This window comes from Thermobia domestica, chromosome 1 (genome assembly GCF_964235325.1).
Source record: "Thermobia domestica chromosome 1, izTheDome1.hap1.1, whole genome shotgun sequence".
Lineage (NCBI taxonomy): Eukaryota > Metazoa > Arthropoda > Insecta > Zygentoma > Lepismatidae > Thermobia > Thermobia domestica.
The window spans coordinates 393237222-393261536 of NC_137454.1; the positions used below are offsets into that span (position 1 = coordinate 393237222).

The 24315-nt window shown below is 37.6% G+C and overlaps 1 protein-coding gene across 5 annotated transcripts in view; it reads left to right on the forward strand.

Annotated features, from left to right (window-relative positions):
• Nucleotides 1–24315, forward strand: part of LOC145665261 (glutamate receptor ionotropic, kainate 2) — a 1060711-nt gene that overhangs the window by 951564 nt on the left and 84832 nt on the right. For 3 of the 5 annotated variants that reach the window (XM_081732555.1, XM_081732565.1, XM_081732568.1), the window contains 2 exons: nucleotides 15744–15848; nucleotides 20371–20628. In XM_081732555.1, the coding sequence (XP_081588681.1) occupies nucleotides 15744–15848; nucleotides 20371–20628 (363 nt within the window). The remainder of the gene's footprint in view (nucleotides 1–15743; nucleotides 15849–20370; nucleotides 20629–24315) is intronic. The other 2 variants (XM_081732559.1, XM_081732571.1) reach the window with 1 other exon arrangement.

A 24315-nucleotide genomic window follows, 5' to 3' on the forward strand; every position in this document is an offset into this window, starting at 1 on the left:
CTATAGTATTTCGTACAAGACAAAAGAAAATGATTAAAGGGTATCCCCCTGAAGAGTATTTCACCTCTCTTCTGTTTTCCTTTTTACAGTTTCAAGTAATTACATCCGCTGCAGAAGAATAAAACTTCCTTCTGATCGTCATCAGACTACAAGAAAAACATGCTCAGTCATATTTTCAATTATGTTTTATTAGCGCGCTTTCTGTCGTGGAGAATAGGGTAGTCATCTGCTTATAACAGGCCATAACACGGCATTTTACAGCCTCGTTACGAGAAACACTTCTTTGGGGGTTGGGGAGAAAAGAAGCGGTGTTGGAAGTTAATAATAATGCTATTTTATGAGCGAAAAATTAACTTCGACTTAAAAGGAACTTCATTAACAATAATTTACTTTAAAAAGGAGCTCATAACGAACTCTTAATAGATTCAAAATAGGTGCCAAATCTTAATACATGAAATATATTTTTCTCTTAATATAAAATAAAATATAGGATTACATCATTTTAATGATTTCGTGCACGAACTTAACAAGCATATATTTCCAAAATTATTTGTTTTGTCTGGTCTGCAAAACGATGCACAGTAAGAATACGGGACATGTTTGTTTACGAGAAAAAATATGTTAATTCAAAAAAAAAAAAAAAAAAAAAAAGAAAAAAAGAAAGAAAAGAAAAGAAAAAAAAGAACGTAATGTTTAAGAAACTATCTATAAAGGTGAAGAATATATATGTCACCTGTGAATGTAGAGACAACGTTAAAAAGTGTGGTTTAATACTATGCAATTCTAATTTAATACTTGCTTGTAGTAACCGCCTATCACAGGATGATACGTGTTTTTTGCACGTGTCTTCCTTTATGTATATATGTACCTTCACTAACGTGCCCGGTCCCATGGGTCCTCCAGCTTCGCCCTGCTCTGAACGGGAAAAAATCAATGCTACTTTGAGGCAAGGGCGCCGATCCTGGGGGGCCAAGGGGGCCCGGGCCCCCAAAGCTGATATGGACCTCCCTTATTGTATTTAAGAATATACAATATTTGGCATAATTTGAATGCAATTTGTCTTAAAATCCTCATATATGCCTTCTGCATCTGCATGTCCCCCTCCCCAAATTTACAGAGAAATCGGTGTCCTTGCTTTGAGGTGACGTAATACAGGTTAGTGTGTACTTTTCTCAGGACTAATTGTTTAAACTGCGTATAGTTTACAGGCGTATTATAAATCTGTACATAATTTATGAGCAGACGCCAAGACAACAAGGGCCTTATGCAGAGTCGTTTTGACGTAATATTAGCGTCATGCTAAAGGCCTTACTACTGCAGAAAACATATGTTAGTCGAACTCTTTAGTATGGCACTAATCGTGTGTTAGAACGACTTCTGCATAATGGCCTAAGAGTCTAGAAGGCATTACTGTATAATTAGGAAAAGAATTGCAATTTTGAATAATTATTTTTGATGTTGGCCTTCAATTTGATCTCTTCCAAGTCGGTTATCGCCATACGCGTAGAATGGAGGGGCGGATCCAGGGGGGATGATCGGGGGATAGCCCCCCAGAAGAGGAAACTTTCTTATTTTATATGTATAAATAAAACCCATCCCAGAGTTTGGAGCCCTTAAAAGTAGCAGTATGACAACCTACCATCCCCTCCAGAAGTCGGTCCTGGATCCGCCCCTAGTAGAATGTTGCTACATTTACAGATCTACAACACCAAAATATGCTACATTCACAGGCGTGCGCAACGTGGGTGCCTTGGCACACCCATTAGGTAAACTTTTTTTTTTTTTTTTTGTAGAATTATTACAAACTGAGAAGAGAATGATCTACATTCTGCTTCAGAAAATCATATTTAACTTCCGCGTGCCAAATATGAAATGTTAATATTATAATAGTTAACAGTACAATTATTTTTTATTTTTTTTATTTTTATTTTTATTTTTTTTATTTTTTATTTTATTTTATTTTATTTTATTTTTTTTGTGAATTAAGAAAGATAAAGAGTGTGTGTGCTATGTTCGTAAGGTGTAACGACTGAATGTCAGAAACCATTGAATGTCAGAAGAAGAGGTGTGTACAAAATAATTACGTGTATGTGTGCCGTGCGTCGCCGACGCAGCATCGGGTGCAATGACGCTATCTTTTCTTAGGGTAAAGGGGGGGAGACGGACGACATTCCATATGGTGGTACTTTAGATCTGGCACCCACATTCCCAATGTCCTGCGCACACTAATGGCTACATTCCAAACAAGACAATATAATTTGGCAAAAACTATAGATGAAGCAATAAAATAGGTATCATATTCGTGCAGCACCATGAATGTACTAGTGAAGAGCCATTACATCTTAAACACCTGCAGCATGAACGCTTGTGCTATGAAAGAATGGCAGGATAAAAACATAGGCACTGGCTACATAGGTGTTTCGGGGCTCATCCAGTGGATTTTTGAGTTGGAATAAGTTTCTAAATTACACTATCATACCGTGAAAAATAATTAGTGCATGACCCGAAGTTTGATTTCAGGAAGGTTTGCTTATCAACAACTCCATGTGTGTCTCACTACGAACTACTACAGTAGCAGACGAGAGGAACACAGCGACACTAGTAGTCATCTGGTGAAGAAAGAACATCAGTTCCACCACTACACTAGAATAGCTATAAAATCGAGAGGACCATCATATCTGGCATCACTCTTTGACTGGTCAAATTCTTCTCTTTCAGTTTACCTGGAGCTTTGAGAGAGACTCCTAACCCAATCCAAGTCTTCTAGCTTACCTGGAGCTCTAAGGTCTCCTGAATCCACCCCATTTAGCTTGCTTGGAGCTTTAAGTCCTTCTGAATCCACCCCACTTAGTTTCCGTGGCACTCTGTGGGGATCCTTCTCTAAGCTACCTGAGAAAATTATATTATACTATTTATATCTGGAAACTTTGTAATAAAACTGGTAGTGAGAGAAAACGATTTCCGTGTGTGATTGCTCTACACATCTTCTACCTGCTTAGAGGAACTTTGTAATATGCATTGCACAGCTATTTATCAATATCTGTTTTAACCTCTTTAGGTAAATACCACATCCAAAATCGAGTGATATTTAATTATCTAACAATAATAGCAATCCGTATTTACACGTGGATGTAATTTTATAGAAATATTTCTTTAAATAATTTAAAGTTTCATGCTCTTATATGTACAAGGTGTTTCAAAACAACGCCGACAACTCTTTTGGGAGGTAATTGCTGAGAGTCCTGTCACCTAGATAACACAAAAAGTATAGGTCAACCTGGGAGTAAAAATGATTTTTTTTCGACACTACGACCAGCCGAAAATTTGTCGGAAAAATGAGAAAACAGCAACAACTCGAGAATGAAATGTCGGTTTGAAGTTGGGTAAAATGGAATGTCTATTATTTTTTATCGTAAATTCTATTAATGTATAATTGGATGTGGTACAAGGGCGGAGCAATGGTCATCCCAAAGAAACTGTCGAAACTCCTGAGATATTTTGTCAAAAATTGAATGAGGAAAATAAAAACAACAACCAAGTACAATCGTTCTAACTAACTAACTAACTCTATGGCCTATGGAACCCGGAGGTTCAATGCCGTGTTCGCAAAAGCTCTCCACTGACTTCTATCCTTAGCCAATTGGATCCAGTTTCTACTTTGTATTCCTATCTCTGCGAGATCCATCTTAATATTGTCCTCCCATCTGCTCCTAGGTCTTCCTAATGATCGTTTTCCTATGGGTCTTCCAGTCAAGACTTTGAAAGCGTTTCTACTTTCCTCCATTCTAGCTACATGACCTGCCCACCTAAGCCTCCTAGACTTGACGACCCTAACAGTGTTGGGTAAACCATATAAATTATGTAGTTCCTCGTTATGAAGTTTCCACCATTCCCCATTCCCGTTCCTCTTGGGTCCGAATATTCTTCTCAGGATCTTGTTCTCAAATACTTTGAGTCTACGTTCTTCCTTCAGAGTAAGTGACCATGTTTCGCAACCATACAGAACAACAGGCATGATTATCGTTTTGTATATTTTAAGCTTTATATTCTTCGACAGAATTCGCGACAAGAGATTTTGAACCGAATAGTAACACGAATTCCCTGCTTTTAGTCGACATTTAATTACTCCTTGAATATGAGTACAATCGTTCAGCAAACTAAAATCATAACAACCATTCTGAGTAAGTTTTCTTGAATCCTCCAGCATGCAAATGCCGGGATGGTACCTAACTCTAAAAAAAATGTTTCCTTCCTTCCCCATTTCCTCGGTTAATGTGATCGACGAGAGATCTCATCCTTCATACGTGACGGAGTAAACTGGCAATAAGATCCCGAAAACCTACAAATATAATTCTAAATATTTTTCTGACTCTTTGCTTTGGCCAACATTGATAAATACGTTTCAATATTTATTTTTAGTTTTGTTCAATACTTTTACGCTAATCATAGTAAAAGAAATCTTAGCCTTTGCAGTTTTAAAACAATTTCACAGTTCATTTTATTTCAGTGACCAGTCGTTCTTTCAGAAAAAATGTTCCGGGTGGGCACACTTAGTATTCCGGAGGGGGGGGGGACACTGCTGATACTTTTCCATTTATTATTATATTGTAGACGTATTATTTTGGTCTCCTCCAGGGGGTACTCTCAGAGCTCCCCGGGGGACAGTGCCCGCCAAAAACAGGTCTGGAAGAAATATTGGCTGGAACTGTTAGAAAAATTGGAATACGAGACTTTGTGATTTATCTTATAGGTGCCGAAGGGTAAATACGTATTGAAAACAGTGAAATGAAATCTTTGAGTTTCACGTCCTACGTTTATGCCTGTTTGGATATGGGAGACGATGATGAAATAAACGAATGATAATGGAAGAATTGGCGGAATGGTAATGTAGGAGGAAACGGGAATAGTCCGAGAAAACCCACTAACATGATGTTGTCCACCACAAACTTATTTGACCGGGGATCGAATCAGGGTCTCCTTGCACCAGAGATAAGCGCTCTACTACTGAGCCACCTAGGAGTGTTCCAAGAACCGGTTAACCGGTTTCGGTTCGGTTTGTAATAAAACCGAATCATTCGGTTTGGACTTTAAACCGGTTCGGTTTGGGAACGGTTCGGTTCGGTACGGTTTGGGAACGGTTCGGTTCGGTTCGGTTTGAGAACGGTTCGGTTCGGTTTGGAAACGGTTCGGTTCGGTTTCGGTTAACCGTTCCAAACCGGTTTAAGTGGCAAACCGAAACCGCGGTTTACGTTTTCAGGAACCGTCCAACCCTAGAGCCACCGTGCCTCCCTTGAAAACAATAACAGTAGGCGTCCTTAAGTGTGATTACAGTTGTAGAAGGAGACGAGATTTCAGTGGCGTATTTAGGAGGTGGCTATCGGGCTTAAGCCCCCCCTCGAAATAAATTTGTTATATGCATAACTTCATTAAAATTTGCCGTACCCAAAAGGAAAAATATAAGTACTTGCTTATGTGTTGTATATAGCACCCCCCCTCCCGAAACAAAATCCTAAATACATCACTGCGAAACTTCCTCGTGTTATTATAATTCAAGTGTTCAAAACCCTAAATCTATGTATAAACATTCAAAACTGAACTACCACATACCAGTGTCGCCGATTTCTGTATAACTTTGGGGGGGGGGATCAAGTATGTTTTTCGCCAAATCTAAGCAAAGATTAAAACCAAAAATTTCTAGATTGTCAGATGCCCAAGCACATTTTGGGGTGGTCACACTCGGCCCCAGGGCATACCCATGGGGGTGGGTCACTGGGTCTGCACTCCCTAAACTTCGTAACTGGACAGACATTTGTACACTATGTTAAAGAAAAATATGGTGGCTTTAGAAAAGAAATGATTGATACACTACATTGAACATTTTATTTTGTTGGGAGCACAGTGAGTCAGTGGCAGAGCGCTTAGCTATGGTGCGTGGGTTCCCTACTTCGATCCACGGTTAAGTTAGTTTTTGATGGAGAACATCGTGTCCGTAGGCTTTCTCCTCCCACTTTTTTGTTCCACCAATTCTTCCATGCTTTAATCATTGTCTCCCTCGTCCTGAAGGGCTTATTCATGAGATTTAAACTGAAATAGTTTCTTTCTTTTGTATAGGTGGCAATAAGATGAAATTACTAATCGCTTTATCGAGTGTAGGACAATACCAGTTCAATACTACTTAGATATAGTGACTACTACTTGTGAACCCCCCAAACTTCAGACATAAATTTCTGGGTGCACGCCTGTCTTCGGCCCATTGACAATCGGCACCCACTTCGCACTCTCACCAAACTTTATTCCTCATATTTTTTTAAGTATCTTAAGGTTGGTTTAAAGGGACAAGTTTTGCCGATAGATGGCACTACAATCTTCGTATCTCTCTCATGTATTTTTTTACCTTTCACGAAAATTTACAATTTCTCTTACAAATGTCAACCTAGATACTTCAAATTTTTAGAAAAGGAACTTCATAACCTATTAAAGAGAACAATCCGTGCCGATTTTTTTTATTTAGAATTTTCTTCATTATTGAAATTGGCTTGATTGTCGAAATGGATACCCAAACCTTTAACAATGGAACTGTTTCAACAGTGAAGAAAATTCTAAATAAAAAAATCGGCACGGATTGTTCCGTTTAATAGCTTATGAAGTTCCTTCTCTAAAAATTTGAAGTATCTAGGTTGAAATTTATAAGAGAAATTGTACATTTTCGTGAAAGTTAAAAAAGTACATGGGACAGATACGAAGACTGTAGCGACATCTATCGGCAAAACTTGTCCCTTTACACTAACCTTAAAAGAATCAAGTACAACAAAACTGTTTTCATTATCTATACAAAAAGAAAGCCGGAAGAATCAATTGAACAGACACAAAGAAACATTTTGGTATTTTAAAGCATTGTACCCAAATCTTTCCTCCTGATGCACTTAATGACGTTTTTGTAATTTTATTCTCTTTCTTCTCATACGTCGTATTATGCTCTAGAATCATCCCTTCCTTCCTTCCTTCTCGTCATGGATTCGATTAAGGCGACATCTGTTGGAAACAGTTTCTAATGACCACACAAGCGAACTCGAAAATGCAGCAACGACTCTTTTCAGCCATCTTGTTTCAAGTAATATGTTTCAAAAAGTTCCAACAGATTTTAATTCCATAAGTCAGAGTTTTCTGTTCTGTTAAGAAATTTCACTCAAACACACACACACATATATATATGAATGTAAAAATCTTTCTTTCTTTTGTGGAGGGGGTAAAGAACGAAGAGGAACTGGAAGAACTTCTAGTTTTAATATCGGTTGTGCAGTTTCTACGAAACAGATTTATGAGTAGGCGCTGAAAGACGAAATTAAACTCTGGTCAAAAAGAAACCATCTGATTTAACTCTCGCAGACTCTCTCTTCTGTCTCAAAACATGCTTTCAGTTGGATGCTCTGCTTGAGAGGAGCAATATAGATTCAAGAATAATATTATATTTTGAAGGACCTATTATGTGTTTCCCCAAGTTTTTTATACATATATTACTGCTTAGCTTTTGTTACGATTATGTGAACAAATTTTCTTCTGAAGAAAAACAAATTTTACATAATATTATTATTTTTTCCTCTCGACCCTTTAATACTATAGCCATGTTGCAGAATTCTGTTTCAATGTTAACAGCTAGATTTCACCTTCCATTATTTCCATTTCTAAAGGATCTTTGCTATTGTTTTTTTCTTTTATCGAATAACTTAAATTTAATAAACACCTTTTTCATATCGTTCTGAATGGTGCAGTTTACGACGTGAAAAAATGGCAAAACCCAAATGTCTACACTATTAGGAATGGGCAAGAGTCGAGTCAAAGGTAATTTTCTCGAGTCGAGTTCCGAGTCGAGTCACTGTTTTTGAGTTCGAGTTTCGAGTCGAGTCAAGTTTGATAAATGGCACATTCATTCAGCTCGTTTTGAAATCATGGCCTGATTAGACTGCAAAGCGAAAGTCATGAGAAATGTAAGCAGTAATGTGGTATACTTTTAGTGTTGCTCATGAGATACTGATCGCATCTCGTCTCGTTTCGATAACTAGACGACAAGAGATTTTTATAACGAGCTTAGTTCGGCTCGAGTCCGCTCGCTTGAGATGAACCATCGGCTCGAGACGGCTCGCTTGGGGAGAGCCATTGGCTCGAACATTCTCGGTTGAAATGAGATATCTGCTCGATTTTGTTCAACTGAGCCGAGGCCTCTAGACGGCCGGCTTGAACTGAGCCATTGGCTCAAACAGACTCGGTTAGGATGAGCCATCTACACGGTTCGGCTCAATTGAGAAGAGGGCTCATGCCGGTTCGATTGAGTGAGCTGTTGGCTCAGCTCACTTCTTGATTTGGCACGTTAGTGAATGAGCTACTCGAGCCGTTAACAATCCTAAAACCGGGCCGAGCAGTTTTTGAACATGTTTGGCCTTCGCTCTATAACTTTTAACAATTTTTGGCTCAAGCCCAGAATCTCCTAGACTTCACAACTACCGAGATCGGCAGTCAACTAGTTTTTGGTATTCAGATACAAACCGCTTATCTTTCATGTTTATAAACGATGTAATAATAATAATAATAATAATAATAATAATAATAATAATAATAATAATAATAATAATAATAATAATAATAATAATAATAATAATAATAAATAAGTGGTAGTTCTGGAAGTATTCTCTATATAGGATACTTGAAGAGAGTACTTGAAACTGCCGACACAGGATTTGGCTCGATATGGCTCGACTCGACTCGAAACATGACTCAAATTCTAGTCGAGTTGTAGAAAATTTTTCGAGCCGAGTTCTCGAGTACGAGCTCAAAAATGTCTGTTTCGAGTCGAGTCGAGTTTCAAAGAAAACTCGCTCGAATTCTCTCGTGTCCATCCCTATAGCACTATATGCAATTAATGATTTGTTGAAGATGCCTTCTTCATGAAGTAGGCGACTTAATTAAATACAAAGGTTGAAGGCATGATATCAACGATATTTATGCCTTACCATTTGGTTTATAGAAATATCCCAGTGACGATGCCAGCTTTAATTTCTTGGGGTGGGAGGAAAAAGCAGAGCGCCACAGACTTTTTACATGTCGAAAATAATAGGTTTATATTAGTTAACTTACATTACAATACAACATGTATGGAGCAGACTCGTAGGTACAGGTAGACAAACGGATCGAACACCCCAAAATTTAGTCGTATTCCCGAAGTGAAGCATCAGTACAAATGCTTGATATGTTTTTTTATGAGATTTATTAATTAAGAAATATCGTACACGCGATACAATCGGTGTTAGTTTTAGTTATTTCGGGCCATAAATATGGCAGAAGTTTGAAGTAACAAGGGGAGTGAGGGCACAAAAGGACCCAAACCTAAATAAGAAAGACTTTTAACTTATTCTCAGCATTCTTCACTGACAAAACTATATACGTAGCTGAACAAAAGAGACTGATAATTAGTGTTTATTATTTGAATAGAATAGCAAGGCACAGAAAACGAAATACGTCTGTGTAGTGGGAGAAGTGACCAATAGATCAAGCAAGTTTGAAGGCCATGACGACAGAAATGTGACCTTGGCAGCTGTTCAAGCAAGCGTAGTTTCAGTTTCGCATAAGGCAACATGGAAGTGACACACGAAGAACAGTACAGAAATTCTGTTGACTATCTTGCGAAGATCAATGTACCTCATCCTCCATATAGCCCTGATTTAGCCCCTTGCGATTTCTTTATTTTTCCAACTTTGAAGAAAAACCTCCGGGGACAGGTTTCGCTTCTTCAGGGGCATTTGTGAAAACTGTGGAGGCGATTTTGAAGGATCTGTCCAAAAATGACTTCCAGTCATGTCTTTGATGACTGCCAAAAACGTTGGAACGAGTGCATTGCATGTAATGGAGACTATTTTGAAAAAGACCATTAGCATTTGTAGGATTAGTACAGGCAATTATGTTTCATTTATGGTCATCCTTTATTGATTAGCCCTCGTATATTCTGAGTTAAATCGTTATATATTCTGAGTTAAATCGTTATATATTTTGATCAGTGGTCCTTTCGAATTTCACTAGGTTACACTAAACATGTAAAACATATTTTTGGTGAGGGCGATCATACTAATAAACAAAATACTGTGTTTCACGACACTCTTTTTAAAAAGAGCATACTTGGATTCATCCTCAGACTAGTGACATTTTTATATATTTAAACCTATACTCCACATTTATTCCTTCGTAAAGGTAATGTGATTAACAGTATTTCATAAATTGCTCTTACTAAATAATTGTTTTGATGAAATTTAGATGGCGCAAACAATTTAAACTTTGGATTCAAATGTACACGTATCATAAAACAGAAAACAATCATGTTTTTGAATCAAGAAATATTACTCACAATACACTAGTGAACCAATGTAGAAAGTTCTTGATTCGGAACAAACTAACATTTTCTAAAGAATAATTCTTTCAGATTCTCAAGATATATTATCTTATGCCGGGGTTTATATTACTCATCTAAAGTGTGACACATAAACATAAACAGTTACATTTTCAAATAGAAATCTTACTGAATACGATAAATCGGCAAAAAGAAAAAAAAAAAACGAGCCAATCGGGGCCACGTTTAATAAGTTCTCTGCAAATTAAAAGTGTGTAACTTTCGCCCAATTAATTTAAACAGTGCTATTCATATAAACTTCTGGCATTTTTATGTCCAATCCAGGGCCTAGAGCTAAAAAAGACCAGCAGGCCTATGTTTAGTTAAAGGGGTTCAGCTTTATTTTCGAAATAAATTATAAAATTTCGCTTGTTTCTGTTAATGTAAAGTTAGTTTACACTAGTTCCGATTAGCTTAAGTTTGGTTAGATTAGGCCTAACTACTTTCATATATGTATTCAAATTCTCTTATTTGCGTTCCGGTAAGTACATCTAGTCTATAGCATTTTGTATTTTTCATTTCTACAAGAGGTAATACGATTTTTTTTAAAATGACAGAAAACAATTACAATTCCGTTACTTCAACACATTCTCCTGTAAATCCTCTATTTTTACGTACTTCTGGACCCCTTCAACTAAATATAACCGGGCCGGCCTCCTTGTCAATGAAGTTGCCGAGAAATATAAAGAGAGTTACACCGTTCGCCGACGGCAATCCCAACAAAGATCTACACAACAAATGGCACCAGCTAATACCCAATTCATTAGCCAGGCCATCCAGGACACTGCTCCCCCGGAGCTCTGAGTGTGCCCCCCGGAGATCATAATAATACGTCTAATAATATTATTATAATAAATAGAATAGTACCAGCAGTGCCCCTCCGAATACTAAATGTTTCCCTCCGGAACATCTTTTCTGAAAGAAACACTGATCCAGGATACTGTTGTAGCCATTGACGACAGATACAACTTCCACAAGCTACAGTGAAATGGAAGTCACAAGAAAGCATACAAATAAACTTACCATGAGGAAGAGGATTTCAAGGCTCAAAGAAGATAGCAAAACATCCCCCTCCGACCTCGTATCATCCCTGATCAAATTCAAGAACCAGTTCGTTCCTCTAGTGCTATAGAAAGAAGTAACTAATCCATACTACAAAATGGACCATGAAACAGCTGCAGATTTCGATTCAGCAGCCGAATCGAATAACGAAGAGGAAGATGAACTCCCAAACCTAGCCTCCCGGAAAATACTTACGATCTACGTCTACGACGTAGAGAAAAAGTATGCTTTATCAAGACACTGGTTGCCACGTGCCAAGTTCCATCCACAACATACTCATGTCGGGACTTTCACTGCAAAGCTATGGAGGACTTTGCAAAAATCGACTCATATTGTACACAAAACAATCGCTTGTACTCCACCGAACTCCCACACAACATCCATACAACGAAGGTAATTTTGAGGAAACTACGCATAGACACTAAAATTCCAGAAGTTCAAACAACCCTGCTAAAGGGAGGGTTTACGGCAGCTGTCATTGCGCAAATGAAATGACGCACTGATGGAGAGGGATATCGTCCCAAATTTCCCCTGTTTTTGGTCAGCCTGCCAAAAAAACAACCGTATACGCGAAAATATAAGATATCTTCTACCACCTCTGCTGTAGGATCGAAGTAGAACCATACAGCGGGATTAAGTTGCTACAACACTGCCTATGCCAAAAAATGGGACACTCACAAACCACGTGCCACGCCACAGCCCTGTGCGTGAAATGTGATGGTCCATATCACACCAGGGAGTGTCCCTAGAAAAGCAGAGATACACCGGCGACGTGTGCAACTGTGGAGGAAAACGTCCAGCAGACGAAAAGGAGTCCAAACACCTCAATGTCGCAAAATCCAAGAGGAATATCCAGCACAACCAAACCACATAAAGCGGTTACCAATCAGATGACCATCCAATCACCATCAAGAAGGACACCGGAGGCCTCTATCTCCTATGCAGCAGCTACTACGCCACCAAACACAGAGAATTCGGTCAACTCTGCCTCAGAAAAACCAAAACTGACAACTAACGAGTTGCAGTCACAGAAGAATCACATCAGAAAACCAACCAGCCACCAAGACGTCCAGCAGATATCACATCCACACAGACAGCTATTTACACCAAAATACCCAGTGAACCCTCTCTGACCATAACCATCAAGTAGGTTATGCAGCTGTTCCAAAGCCTAAACCTGAAGAAATTTTTAACAAAACAAAAGACAAGACTACAAAAGATCCTACAGAAATTGACCCAATTGTCAAGATGACATTGCTCATGAAATACTTGCAATTCTATTCGATGATGGCAAGACGTGACCACCACATCCCACGCACTTACATGTGGCGTGTTGGAACAGAGCTCACAGGCTTTCTCAACACGTGAGGAAATCAACTTTGCCCTGTTCAGGGAAACTCATCTACATGCGCCCACGAAATTACAGAAGACAGAAAAGGCCGCAAGGGACAGTAAAACGACACATCCCTCACGGCCAGATCCAGCTATGACCATTGCAGAACATTGAAGCTACTGGAATAATCATACACTACTCTGATGGACCACTCCACCTAGCCTCTGTCTACAAGAAACATGATGCTCCACTCTGTGCAACGGATCTTCACCAACTACAACTGGGACATTGATTTTTATGGGAGACCTGATATTGATTTTTATGGGAGACCTGAATTACTGCTTGGAACTCCAGGATCTGCAACTAAAACGGAAGAGAGATATTTTAGTTTAATCTATTGTAACTTTAGTTTAACGTCCCACAGTTATGCGCTTTAGGCTAAAGGAGACAAATAATTAGTGAAAGTGTGTGATTATGAAAATGAATTTTGTCCTCTCCCACCGGTAATCGAATCTGGGACGACGTGCACACGCACTAGCCACTAGACCACCGTTCAGGGCAGCATGAAATTTGCATGAAAGAGTACAATGAATGGCTAACCAACCTAGGACGATAAACTTTGACAGAATAGAGCTTAAAAAATTGCGTTAGTCATTTGAGCAGACCGTGTCCGCTCTATGATTTTAAACCATGAGTTGTATAATTTCTTAAAGACTTCATATTCTCTACTGTTAACAATAAACATATTTCGTACATTAGACAAACTTATATCCGATCCTCAATTTGCAATGACTACCTGCAGAAAACCACCTTTGAAAGATGAAGATATGAATAAAGATAGTGAAAGGGATCACGCGAAGTTTCGACGAAATGAAACGGTTATGCCGGATAGGCCAAAGGAGACGGTGATGGTGAGAAATGAGTGGAATGTTGGAATGAAAAAGTGGGAGGAAACGAAATAACCCCGAGGAAACCCACGCACAACTTGTTTGTCCACCACAAAGTTCATTTGGGTTGTTGAGCGGGAACCGAACCAGTGATCCCACGCACAGAGGTGAACACTCTACCATTTATCCACCGTGACACGACACACGAAGTTTCAGTTTCGTCAGGTAGATGTCAACTACAGAGAGATGTTCACTGCCAGATGCTAACGACGCTATATGTAACTTCTGCTACCTTTGTTTCAATAGTAAAAAAATGGGATATGGAGGGTCACCGTAAAAATAACCGTTATCTATGAATTCTTAACGGGTTGACTCCATTAACGAACTCGGCCGTGGTAATTGCTATAAGAAAATATGTTTATCCTTGTAGTACAGGCAAACAACATGTCTTTGCTACTGTGCAGGTTGCATAGAAGTTAGGAAATGATATGCCTTTAAATAGGGTTTTAGATAGCCACCGTTATGAGTGAAGATATTAACGGATTGACTCCATTAACGAACTCGACCGAGACTATTGCAATAATAAAAGCTACTTACTCTTGTATTATAGGCAACCAACATTTCTTTGCTACTATGCGGGTTGCATAGAAATTAGGGAATGATATGACTTTTAAATGGGATAAAGACAGCCACCGTTATCAATGAAGACATTAGCGGATTGGCTCCATTAACGAACTCGACCGAGACTATTGCAATAATAAAAGCTACTTACTCTTGTATTATAGGCAACCAATATTTCTTTGCTACTGTGCAGGTTGCATAGAAATTAGGGATTGATATAGCTTTTTAAATGGGATAAAGACAGTCACCGTTATCAATGGAGACATTAACGGATTGACTCCATTAACGAACTCGACCGAGACTATTGCAATAATAAAAGCTACTTACTCTTGTATTATAGGCAACCAATATTTCTTTGCTACTATGCGGGTTGCATAGAAATTAGGGAATGATATGAATTTTAAATGGGATAAAGACAGCCACCGTTATCATTGAAGATATTAACGGATTGACTCCATTAACGGACTCAGCCAAGATAATCATTCTTGCTACCCATTGTAAATAAATAAATTTGAAAGTTCCCTTTCCTTGAAGAGTTATTATGTGGAGCAGTTGCGCACCCAGAATTTTTTGTTAGGAGTGGTCCAAACTTTTTTTTCTGGGGTGGATCCAATATATCTGTGTAGTATTAAACCAGTGTTACTCTGCACCTGAAAAGATTATAAGTAATTGTTAGTTACTCCCATCTGTATTCTTACAAAATCAAATAGAAATAGATCTGTGGTTCTCAACCTTTTTTAGACTGACGGCACATTTTACTGAACGTTCAGTACATCACGACACACTTGTTTGATATTTTTATTATAAATAATAATAATAATAATAATAATAATAATAATAATAATAATAATAATAATAATAATAATAATAATAATAATATCTGGTTTAAATAGTGAAATGAATTAGTTTTTTATAATGATTCTACATAGCACTGAGCATTATTGCTACTTGCCTCGATTTTAACTAATTATTATTAAATTCTTCATGATTTTTAAATTCTAAAATTTCGTGACACACATTAGAGGACTGCGTGATACACCAGTGTGTCGCGACACATTGCTTGCGAATCACTGAACTAGATTATTTTTATAAAAAAAGGAAGAGTACAATTGAGGTGTAAAATCAGGTCTTCAGGCTACATCAGTCAATTCCTTGTTAAACAAGTATAGTTACAGTATGTTAAGAAAGTATACAAATGTTAATGGAATTACGAAGTTTTGTGGAGGGATCCCACATCCGGTGAACTCCCCGTGGGTGCGCTCCTGGTGTGGAATAACGTACGTTCGTACTAACATTAAAATCTAATAAGTCCCACTTGTGTCAATCCAATACATAGTTTACCATCTAAACTATAACAGAACTTCCAAAGTAAAAACTAACGTCTTATTAAAACTTTTATTTTTTCCAGAAAGCTGACCTCGCCGTGGCCTCTATGACAATTAACTACGCCAGGGAAAATGTTATAGATTTCACGAAACCTTTTATGAATCTTGGCATCGGTATTTTATTCAAGGTAAGAACGGAAATACACAGGTAACAACAGCATTCTAATTTTGTGACGTAAATGAGAAAAAGTCCCTTAGTACTTCTAGAAATAGTTAAGAGTCTTCATTTCGGTGAAATTAAAATACCGCTAATTTTACAGTAATTATGTGATATCTTCAAATAGATAAAAGATAATTGAATATGGAACAAGAGCGCTCTAGACAATATTATTTTGCGTGAGGTACCGTTATCACAAGTCACCTAGTGGCTTTCCGTTTTCAGCTGTTTAGAAACGCGAAAATAAATGCCGATTTTCAAAATGGCTCGAAATCGAAAGTAGATAAGTGAGTCGTGATAACGGTTTCTCATGTAAAATAATATTGTCTAGGGCGCTCTTTTTCCACAATTCGATTATCTTTTTATCTATTTGAAGATATCACATAATTACTGTAAAATTAGCGCTATTTTAATTTCGCCGGGATGAAGACTCTTAAAATACTAGAAATAGAACATATTAAAAGTAGTGTGTGTCTTATTATTTATTTACATAATATCAAAATATATTATTTACGAGGGTTGATCCATGTGTTACATTTCTTACCTATTCTGAAACCAAAGTATCACAACGTTATCTTATTGTTTAAGATAGTCTCTTTGAAGAAGGACCACCCTGGAAAATAAGAATCTATATTGAAATTTCCTTGTTAAATAACCGTTTTACATTGACACACTAGTAAGTAGGGAGTTCAATCCTTTTGCCTATGTTCGAAGTTCAAAAAGCGATTTTGGCAGGAAAAATTCGAAAGAAAATTCGCACTTTTCGGCGTATTTTTGAAGTCTTAATATTTATTTTTTGCAAAGTAAAAAAAAAAATATATCATTTTCAGAAGCATGAAGTTTATAAATTCAGCCTTTGTACTAGGAACGTATTGAATTTATAGACATCCGGTCTCTGAAGATCATCCGGTCTCTTTAGGGCCTGAATACCCTAAACGAAACACAGTAGGAACGCAATAGATGAAGCAGACATCTTGAAAGTCATTATGTAGATTATGTTCCTAAAGAGGCGATCCATTAAATGGTATTAGGTATTCAAGATTTCTTTCCCGTTCTTTTTCACCTTGATATCATACCTCAAACAGTGACAGAACTTAGGATACGACTAAGCAATTTAATTATGAATGTTTAAAATAAGTTGAACATGAAGTAAATAAAGGTTAATTCACACATGGTGTGTCGTTCCCATGCCGTGCCGTGGTCCACAAAGTTTCTTTTCAGACTTTAACATTGAAAATTCATTGAGTTGTCATTTTTTTTTAATTCTCACATAACGTGCCGTTCCCCTGCCACGTCCCTGCCGCCTTCCAGAAAAACTACTTTGATCGTGACTCAACGATCGTGATACTTCGGTTTTCCTCAGAGTACTCGAAGCGACACGAAGTTGACAAGAACCAAAGGAAATTGTGTAGAAAGCAGTAGCGGCATGGCATGATATGTGTGAATGGTTGCGGCCGTGGAACGGACGGAGCATGGCAGAGGAAATGCACGCTATGTGTGTATCAGCCTTAAGAGTGCAACTGCCATTTTTATTAAGAGCATGTTAATATAGGAATAATGACATTGATATATATTTTACCTAATATTATTTAAACTGAGAAGATAGGCCTTTGTTCTTTCAATGGTTATTCACATAAATATAAATATTAATGCATGTATTTTTGTATTCTTACTTGGAAGTAGGCCGGTAGCCAGCCCAAAAATGTAGGGGGGCTGAAGTTATGAGGGGCCCGATCCAACCATATTATAGTTCAATTGCAAGCCTACCGTGAAAATTTTAAGGGGGCAGCCCCTTCTAGACCTCCTCTGGATACGGACCTGCTTGGAAGTAAAATTAAAACATATATGGGGCGTTCAGTGCACAATGGATTCGATTTTTCAATTGCCAAAGTTCTGAGAAAAAAGTACATAAAGTTTGTACGTTCCGTTCAAGTACATGAAAAAGTGAACAAGAACTTTCACATTGTAAGAGTTATTTTCGACTTTTGTATTTGACTTTTAAGGGGGAGCTTTAGATAAAGATCTTGAATCCATATTGTAAGACTCCACATGTCTTTACACCATACTGGATTTAACACGTGCTTGGAGTTAACACACTACAGACGACAGCAAAGAAGAGAACGTTGCCCACCATCGCCAACAGTCGACAAGTGATGAAGATCAACGAAGGTAGCCGACATGTTATTATCAAAGACAACAGCACAGCTCAGCCCGGTTCATCAAGCTCTAAGACGCATAGTCATTGGGTTCCTTTCATTTAACCAAAATAATTTCAGGAACCTTACTTATTCTAACATGTTGTGTTCAAGAGGAGACTCTTTGTAATAAAACGTAATGGGAAAGTCAAAACTCCCTCGTACCGTATTTTACTTTACCCTTTAGAACAGAAAATTACTATATATTTGGTCTAGGAATTAATTCGTGCGGTTGGTACGCACACATTGAAGCTGTAGTACAAACACAAAATACATAAATACCTTAAGAAAAATATTGTCCATCGCTAGCCACCACTTTCGCCCATCTGTCAGGCAATGTACGGATTCCGTGGCGAAAGAAGTCCTCATCCTTGGAAGCGATCCAGTCAGAGACCCATGTTTCGATATCTTCTGAAGAAGTAAACCGCTGTCCAATCAAATCGTTGTTCATGCAATCGAACAAGTAGTAGTCCGAAGGAGCAACGTCTGGTGAATACGGCGGGTGGGGTAAAACTTCCCATCCGACATTTTCTAAATAGGTTTTGACCGGTTTTGCGACATGTGGGCGAGCGTTATCATGTTGAACAATAAGTTTATCATGTCTGTTCTCCCATTCTGGTCGTGTTCTGGCCAGAGCTTGCTTCAAACGCATTAATTGTCGTCGATAACGTTCTCCATTCATAGTTTCACCCGGTTGTAGCAGCTCATAGTACACCACACCTTTCATATCCCACCATATGCACAGCATAACCTTTGCACAGTGAATATCTCGTTTTGGTTGTGATGGACCTGGTTCACCTGGTTTCACCCAGGCCTTTTTTCGTTTAGGGTTCTCGTAATGGATCCACTTCTCATCACCCGTAATAATTCGATGCAGAAACCCCTTTCTGCTCTGTCGTTGAAGCAGCAATTCGCAAATGGTTTTTCGTCTTTCAACGTCTCTGTCTTTCAATTCATGTGGAACCCAATGTGACATCTTTTGAATCATTCCCATGGCTTTCCAGCGTTTGGAGACTGTTGTTTGATCAACGCCTAATGCTGCTGCAAGTTTTTCCTGCGTTTGACACGAATCCTGCTCGAGCAATGCTGTCAATTCTTCGTCTTGAAATTTTTTTGGCTGTCCAGCTCGCTCTTGGTCTGCCAAGCCGAAATCACCACTTCTAAACCGTGCAAACCACTTCTGACACGTTCGCTCAGCTAGAGCATGGTCACCATACACTTCCACCAAAATACGATGACTTTCAGTCGCACTTTTCTGCATGTTAAAGTAATGCAGCAGGACACCCCGCAAAAACACTTTATCAGGCACAAATTGCGCCATGTTCACTTAACTACAAACTGGTGTTGTTGACGCTTTAATCCACTGCCCTATACTACGAACGATACGCGATGACAGGGGTTTGCAACACATGTGTGGATACACGGAATTGTGGGACGCTCCGTTCGTTGCGCCATCTCTTGTCCACCCGCACGAATTAATTCCTAGACCAAATATATATATATATATATATATATATATATATATATATATATATATATATATATATATATATATATATATATATATATATATATATATATACATATATATATATATATATGATCGAAAATGAGCGATATTAGTGCTGAATCCATACTTTTCGGGATCGTTGAGATGAACAGTGACACTTCCGATTATTTTAAATCCAAATTTAGCCCTATAACTTGGGGGAAGGTGAGGAGGAGATATAAAAATGATCGAAAATGACCTATTAGTAATAGTAAAAAGTGACTGATTAACGTAACATATTACTATTATTTTTTTTATCTCAGCGAAGCGGTTAATTAACGCTAGTATTAAATATATCAAAGATAATCATAATTTCATTTGAATACCTTGTGAATTGAACGCCCCATATTCCATCTGTAAGATGAAGCTACTTTCGGATTATAAAATATTCATGTCCAGTTATTTTAAATTACTCTTATAAGGTTTTTAAAAAATGTAAACTCTTCCTGTAATTAAGCGTTACATACGAACTTTATTTTTCTCGCAGCTTTGGTAATGTAACTTGATTTCCTTGCTGTCTGAAAGCCTCAGATTTTCCTTTACAAAATTCCCAACAGCACTTCCTTATTTACTTTAATTGCAAATTATTAATTTGAAATATTGAAACAGTTCGATTTTGAAATAATGAATTCCATTAACAAAGTGCTCATTTATTTTACAGCTGAATTTGGTTAAATAAGGGAAAAGTAAACACTACTGTTGAATGAATATTATTTTCTTTGGTTTGTTGAAAATGCAGCTTTTCACAGGTTCCGACCAGCCAGCCAACAAGACTGTTTTCTTTCATGAACCCGCTGGCGGTTGAGATCTGGCTGTATGTATTGGCCGCTTATGTGTTGGTCAGCTTCACCCTGTTCGTGATGGCGAGATTTTCCCCCTACGAGTGGAACAACCCCCACCCTTGTGTCGCTGATTCTGATGTGGTGGAGAATCAATTCTCAGTGTCCAATAGCTTTTGGTTCATCACCGGAACTTTCCTTAGACAAGGTTCTGGTCTTAATCCAAAGGTTGGTGAATGGAATAAGCAGTATGTGAATGTTTATATAATTATACAGCTAGTTATGATTATTAGTTTTATTTATTCTATTTTAATGGTTTGGAAAATGATCATTGATTAGTATGGGTAGACGAAACAGTTGTGATATTACTGAAATTTTATCCTTTATTTCCTATGAAACAATAATTTTAGGAAGGATCAAAAGGTTGCGGTCTTGCTCAAAAATCAGACATGGATCAGAAGCCACAAACTTTTTGAATGTCCCCTAAATTGAATTTTCGTATTTTCTACAGAAAGTGCATATCATACTGAGTTAACTGATAGTTTAGGTTTGACTATACTGTATGTAGTTCTCCACATATAGCCGTACAAGAAAACGTTTGATTGAATGAAATATATGGATCTTCGATCAGGGGCCACAAAATTTTTGAACGGCCCCTAGATCAAGCTTTCGTATGTTTTTACGGAATAAGCACATCATACTGAATTAAGTGATAGTTTGGGTTTGGCTACACTATATGTATATAGTTCTCCAGATATTAGTCATACAAGAAAATGTTTGATTGAAATATATTGGATCTTTTGATCCAATAACATAACCTGCTAGGCATGAGTGATATTTAAATTTAACAAAATATTTACTTTCACTCTACTAGAATTATAAACCTACTTTGATTACTATTTATTTAATTTATCAATGCAAAGATCAGGCCCCTTCTTCCCCCTTAACTTCTCAGTACTAGTCATGTTGCTAGTAAAACCAATGAAAAACTTGCTACACCGCAATAATTACTTTGTGTTTCGAAGTTTCTAAACTGGTTTTCTGGTTTTTAACGCAATGGCAGTTACTTATCTATCCATATTATAAAATTGAAAGTGGCTTTGTTTGTGACTCTTAGTCTCTTGACCGCCCGGCTGGTGTTTTTAGGTATTCAGTTTGACGGTAGAACTTATGGGAGGGGGAGGAGAGGGAGATAGAAAAAATAAATAAAACTTGAAAACTCTTCAACCACGAGACCGATCTCAATCAAATTTTCAACATAGATAAGATTCAGGACTGGAAAGTTCTTGTATTTTCGTTTTGACGGTAGAACCTAGAGGCGGGGAAGGGGAGGGGGATATATATACGAATTAAATAAAACTTAATAACTCTTGAAACACCCAACCGATCTTGATTAAATTTTCAACACAGATGATTTTCGGGCCTGGGATAATTTTTCAATTTACTTTGACGATGCAACTTAGGGGAGGGGTGGTAGGAGATATATGTAAAAAAATAAACATGAAAGTGATTGTCTTTATGAGTTTCTTACTCTTGAGCCACCTGACAGATCCCGATCAAATTTTCAACATAGATGAGGTTCAGTTCTGTGATATTTTTTATCGTATCACTTTGACGATAGAACTTAGGTGAAGGGAGGGGGAGATATACAAAAATAAATAAAACTTAACTCTTGAACCACTCGATCGATCTCGATCAAATTTTCATCACAGATGAGGTTCGGACCTGAGATGGTTTTGTCATATCACTCTGACTGTGAAACTTACGGGAGGAAAAAGGAGGAGGAACATTTACAGGTGATCGAAGACGATGCTATTGTGTCTAATCTATAGTTTTCAGGGTCGTTGAGACGCAATGTGATACTTCTGATGCTAATTAAATTCAAATTCAGCATCGCAACGTGGGGAAGGGGGATAAAATGTATACGTATATAAATGATCGAAAATTACCAATATCAGTGTCGAATCCATAGTTTTCTGGGTCGCTGACATGAACAGTGACACTTTCGATTCCGTTTAATCCAAATTCAGCCCCGCATTTTGGGGGAAGGGAAAGCGAAACACATAACTGATCAAAAATAACTCATAACCCATGTCAAATCCATGGTTTTCGTGGTCGCAGAGATGAACAGTGATACTTGCGATCCCTTTTACATCCAAATTCAGCCCTTCATCTTCGGGGAGGGGGAAAAGAAAATGTTCAATATCAGTGTTGAATAAATAATTTTCGGTGTCGCTGAGATGAACGGCGACACTTCCGATGCCGTGCCCCGCAACATGGAGGATAGGAGGGATATATATATATATATATATATATATATAGGATGGTAAGAAACTATTTGAAGAAACTTCGAAAACTGATTCCAAACATCGAAATTGAAAAAAAAAAAAAACTCATTGGTCAGTGAGGGATAATATCGACGATATAAGGTGCCGAAAGTGTGGGAAAATGAACTTCAAAGCGCTGTAATTCAAAAACAACACAACGTAGAGAGTGCGGTTTAGAACATGACACTTGAAATCATACCTGCTCGATTGAAAAATGTGTTTTAAACCTCCGCAAGATGTGTGCGAGAGATTTCCCAAAGGAACATAGGGATTACTTGCTAGGTTATAAGGAATCCTCATATATAAATGATCGAAAATAGCCGATATTAGTGTCTAATCCATAGATTTTGGGGTCGCTGAGATAAATAGTAACACTTCCGATCCCGTTTAAAACCAAATTCACCCCCGTAAATTGGGGGAGGGAAAGAGAGATAAAAATGATCGAAAATGACTGATATTAGTGTCGAATCCATAGTTTTCAGAGTCGCTAAGATGAACAGTGGTCTTTCGGATGCTGTTTAAATCGATGACTAAAACAGCATATTTTACGGGTCCAAAAGTATCAGGTACGGAATTGTGCTTTTAAATTTTCATTCTAACCCAGTGAAGTGGGTAGTCGATGTTAGTTATAAATAAAAATGAAAGTCACTATGCTTGTGACTTAATAACTCTTGAACTACCCCACCGATCTCGATCAAATTTTCAACGTACGTTCCATGTATACGTACTTTCCGTACCAAAAAAAGAACTGTATATAAGTGGTCAGAATCTCACATACAAATGGACGTATACAACATATAGCTGACGTATGTAACATACGTATACGGGAGACTGTTAGATGTCACACATTCTGCAGCGGCGTGACGTAACATCTATGCGGGAAAAAGGCAATTCGTATGCAGCATTGCATAACATATGCTCCGTTCAGGTTTGCGTAGTAAACATGTGGATTCCGTATATTTGTACAAAATACTGCTGTCTGGATAACAGATTTTTCTCAGTGAGTGGGACGTTAAGCTGAAAGATTTTTTAAAGCATGTTAAACACAAATGGTCCCATCAAAATTTTAGTGGCCACCACATTGTCCACCCTTAAAGAAATCCTAGCTACGCTACTGATCTTATTCTCTGAAAATCACCTAAGTGATGAAGGATATAAAATGGCTGCTGAAAGAAGTGGTGTAATAACCCTCAGTTTAAAACTATTATTATTATTATTATTATTATTATTATTATTATTATTATTATTATTATTATTATTATTATTATTATTATTATTATTATTATTATGAGTTTAACATCCCATGATTATGCCCTTTAGGCTAAGGGAGACGATTATTAAAGCAAGTAAATGATAATGAAAGAATTGGTGGAATGCGAAAGTGGGAGAATTGGGAGTACCCCGAGAAAGCCCAGGAGCATGGTGTTGTCCACCACAAACTTACTTGGCCGGGGATCGAACTAGTAATCTCAGATGTAAGCGCTCTACCACTGAGCCACTATGGTAAATATATTATTATTATTATTATTATTATTATTATTATTATTATTATTATTATTATTATTATTATTATTATTATTATTATTAT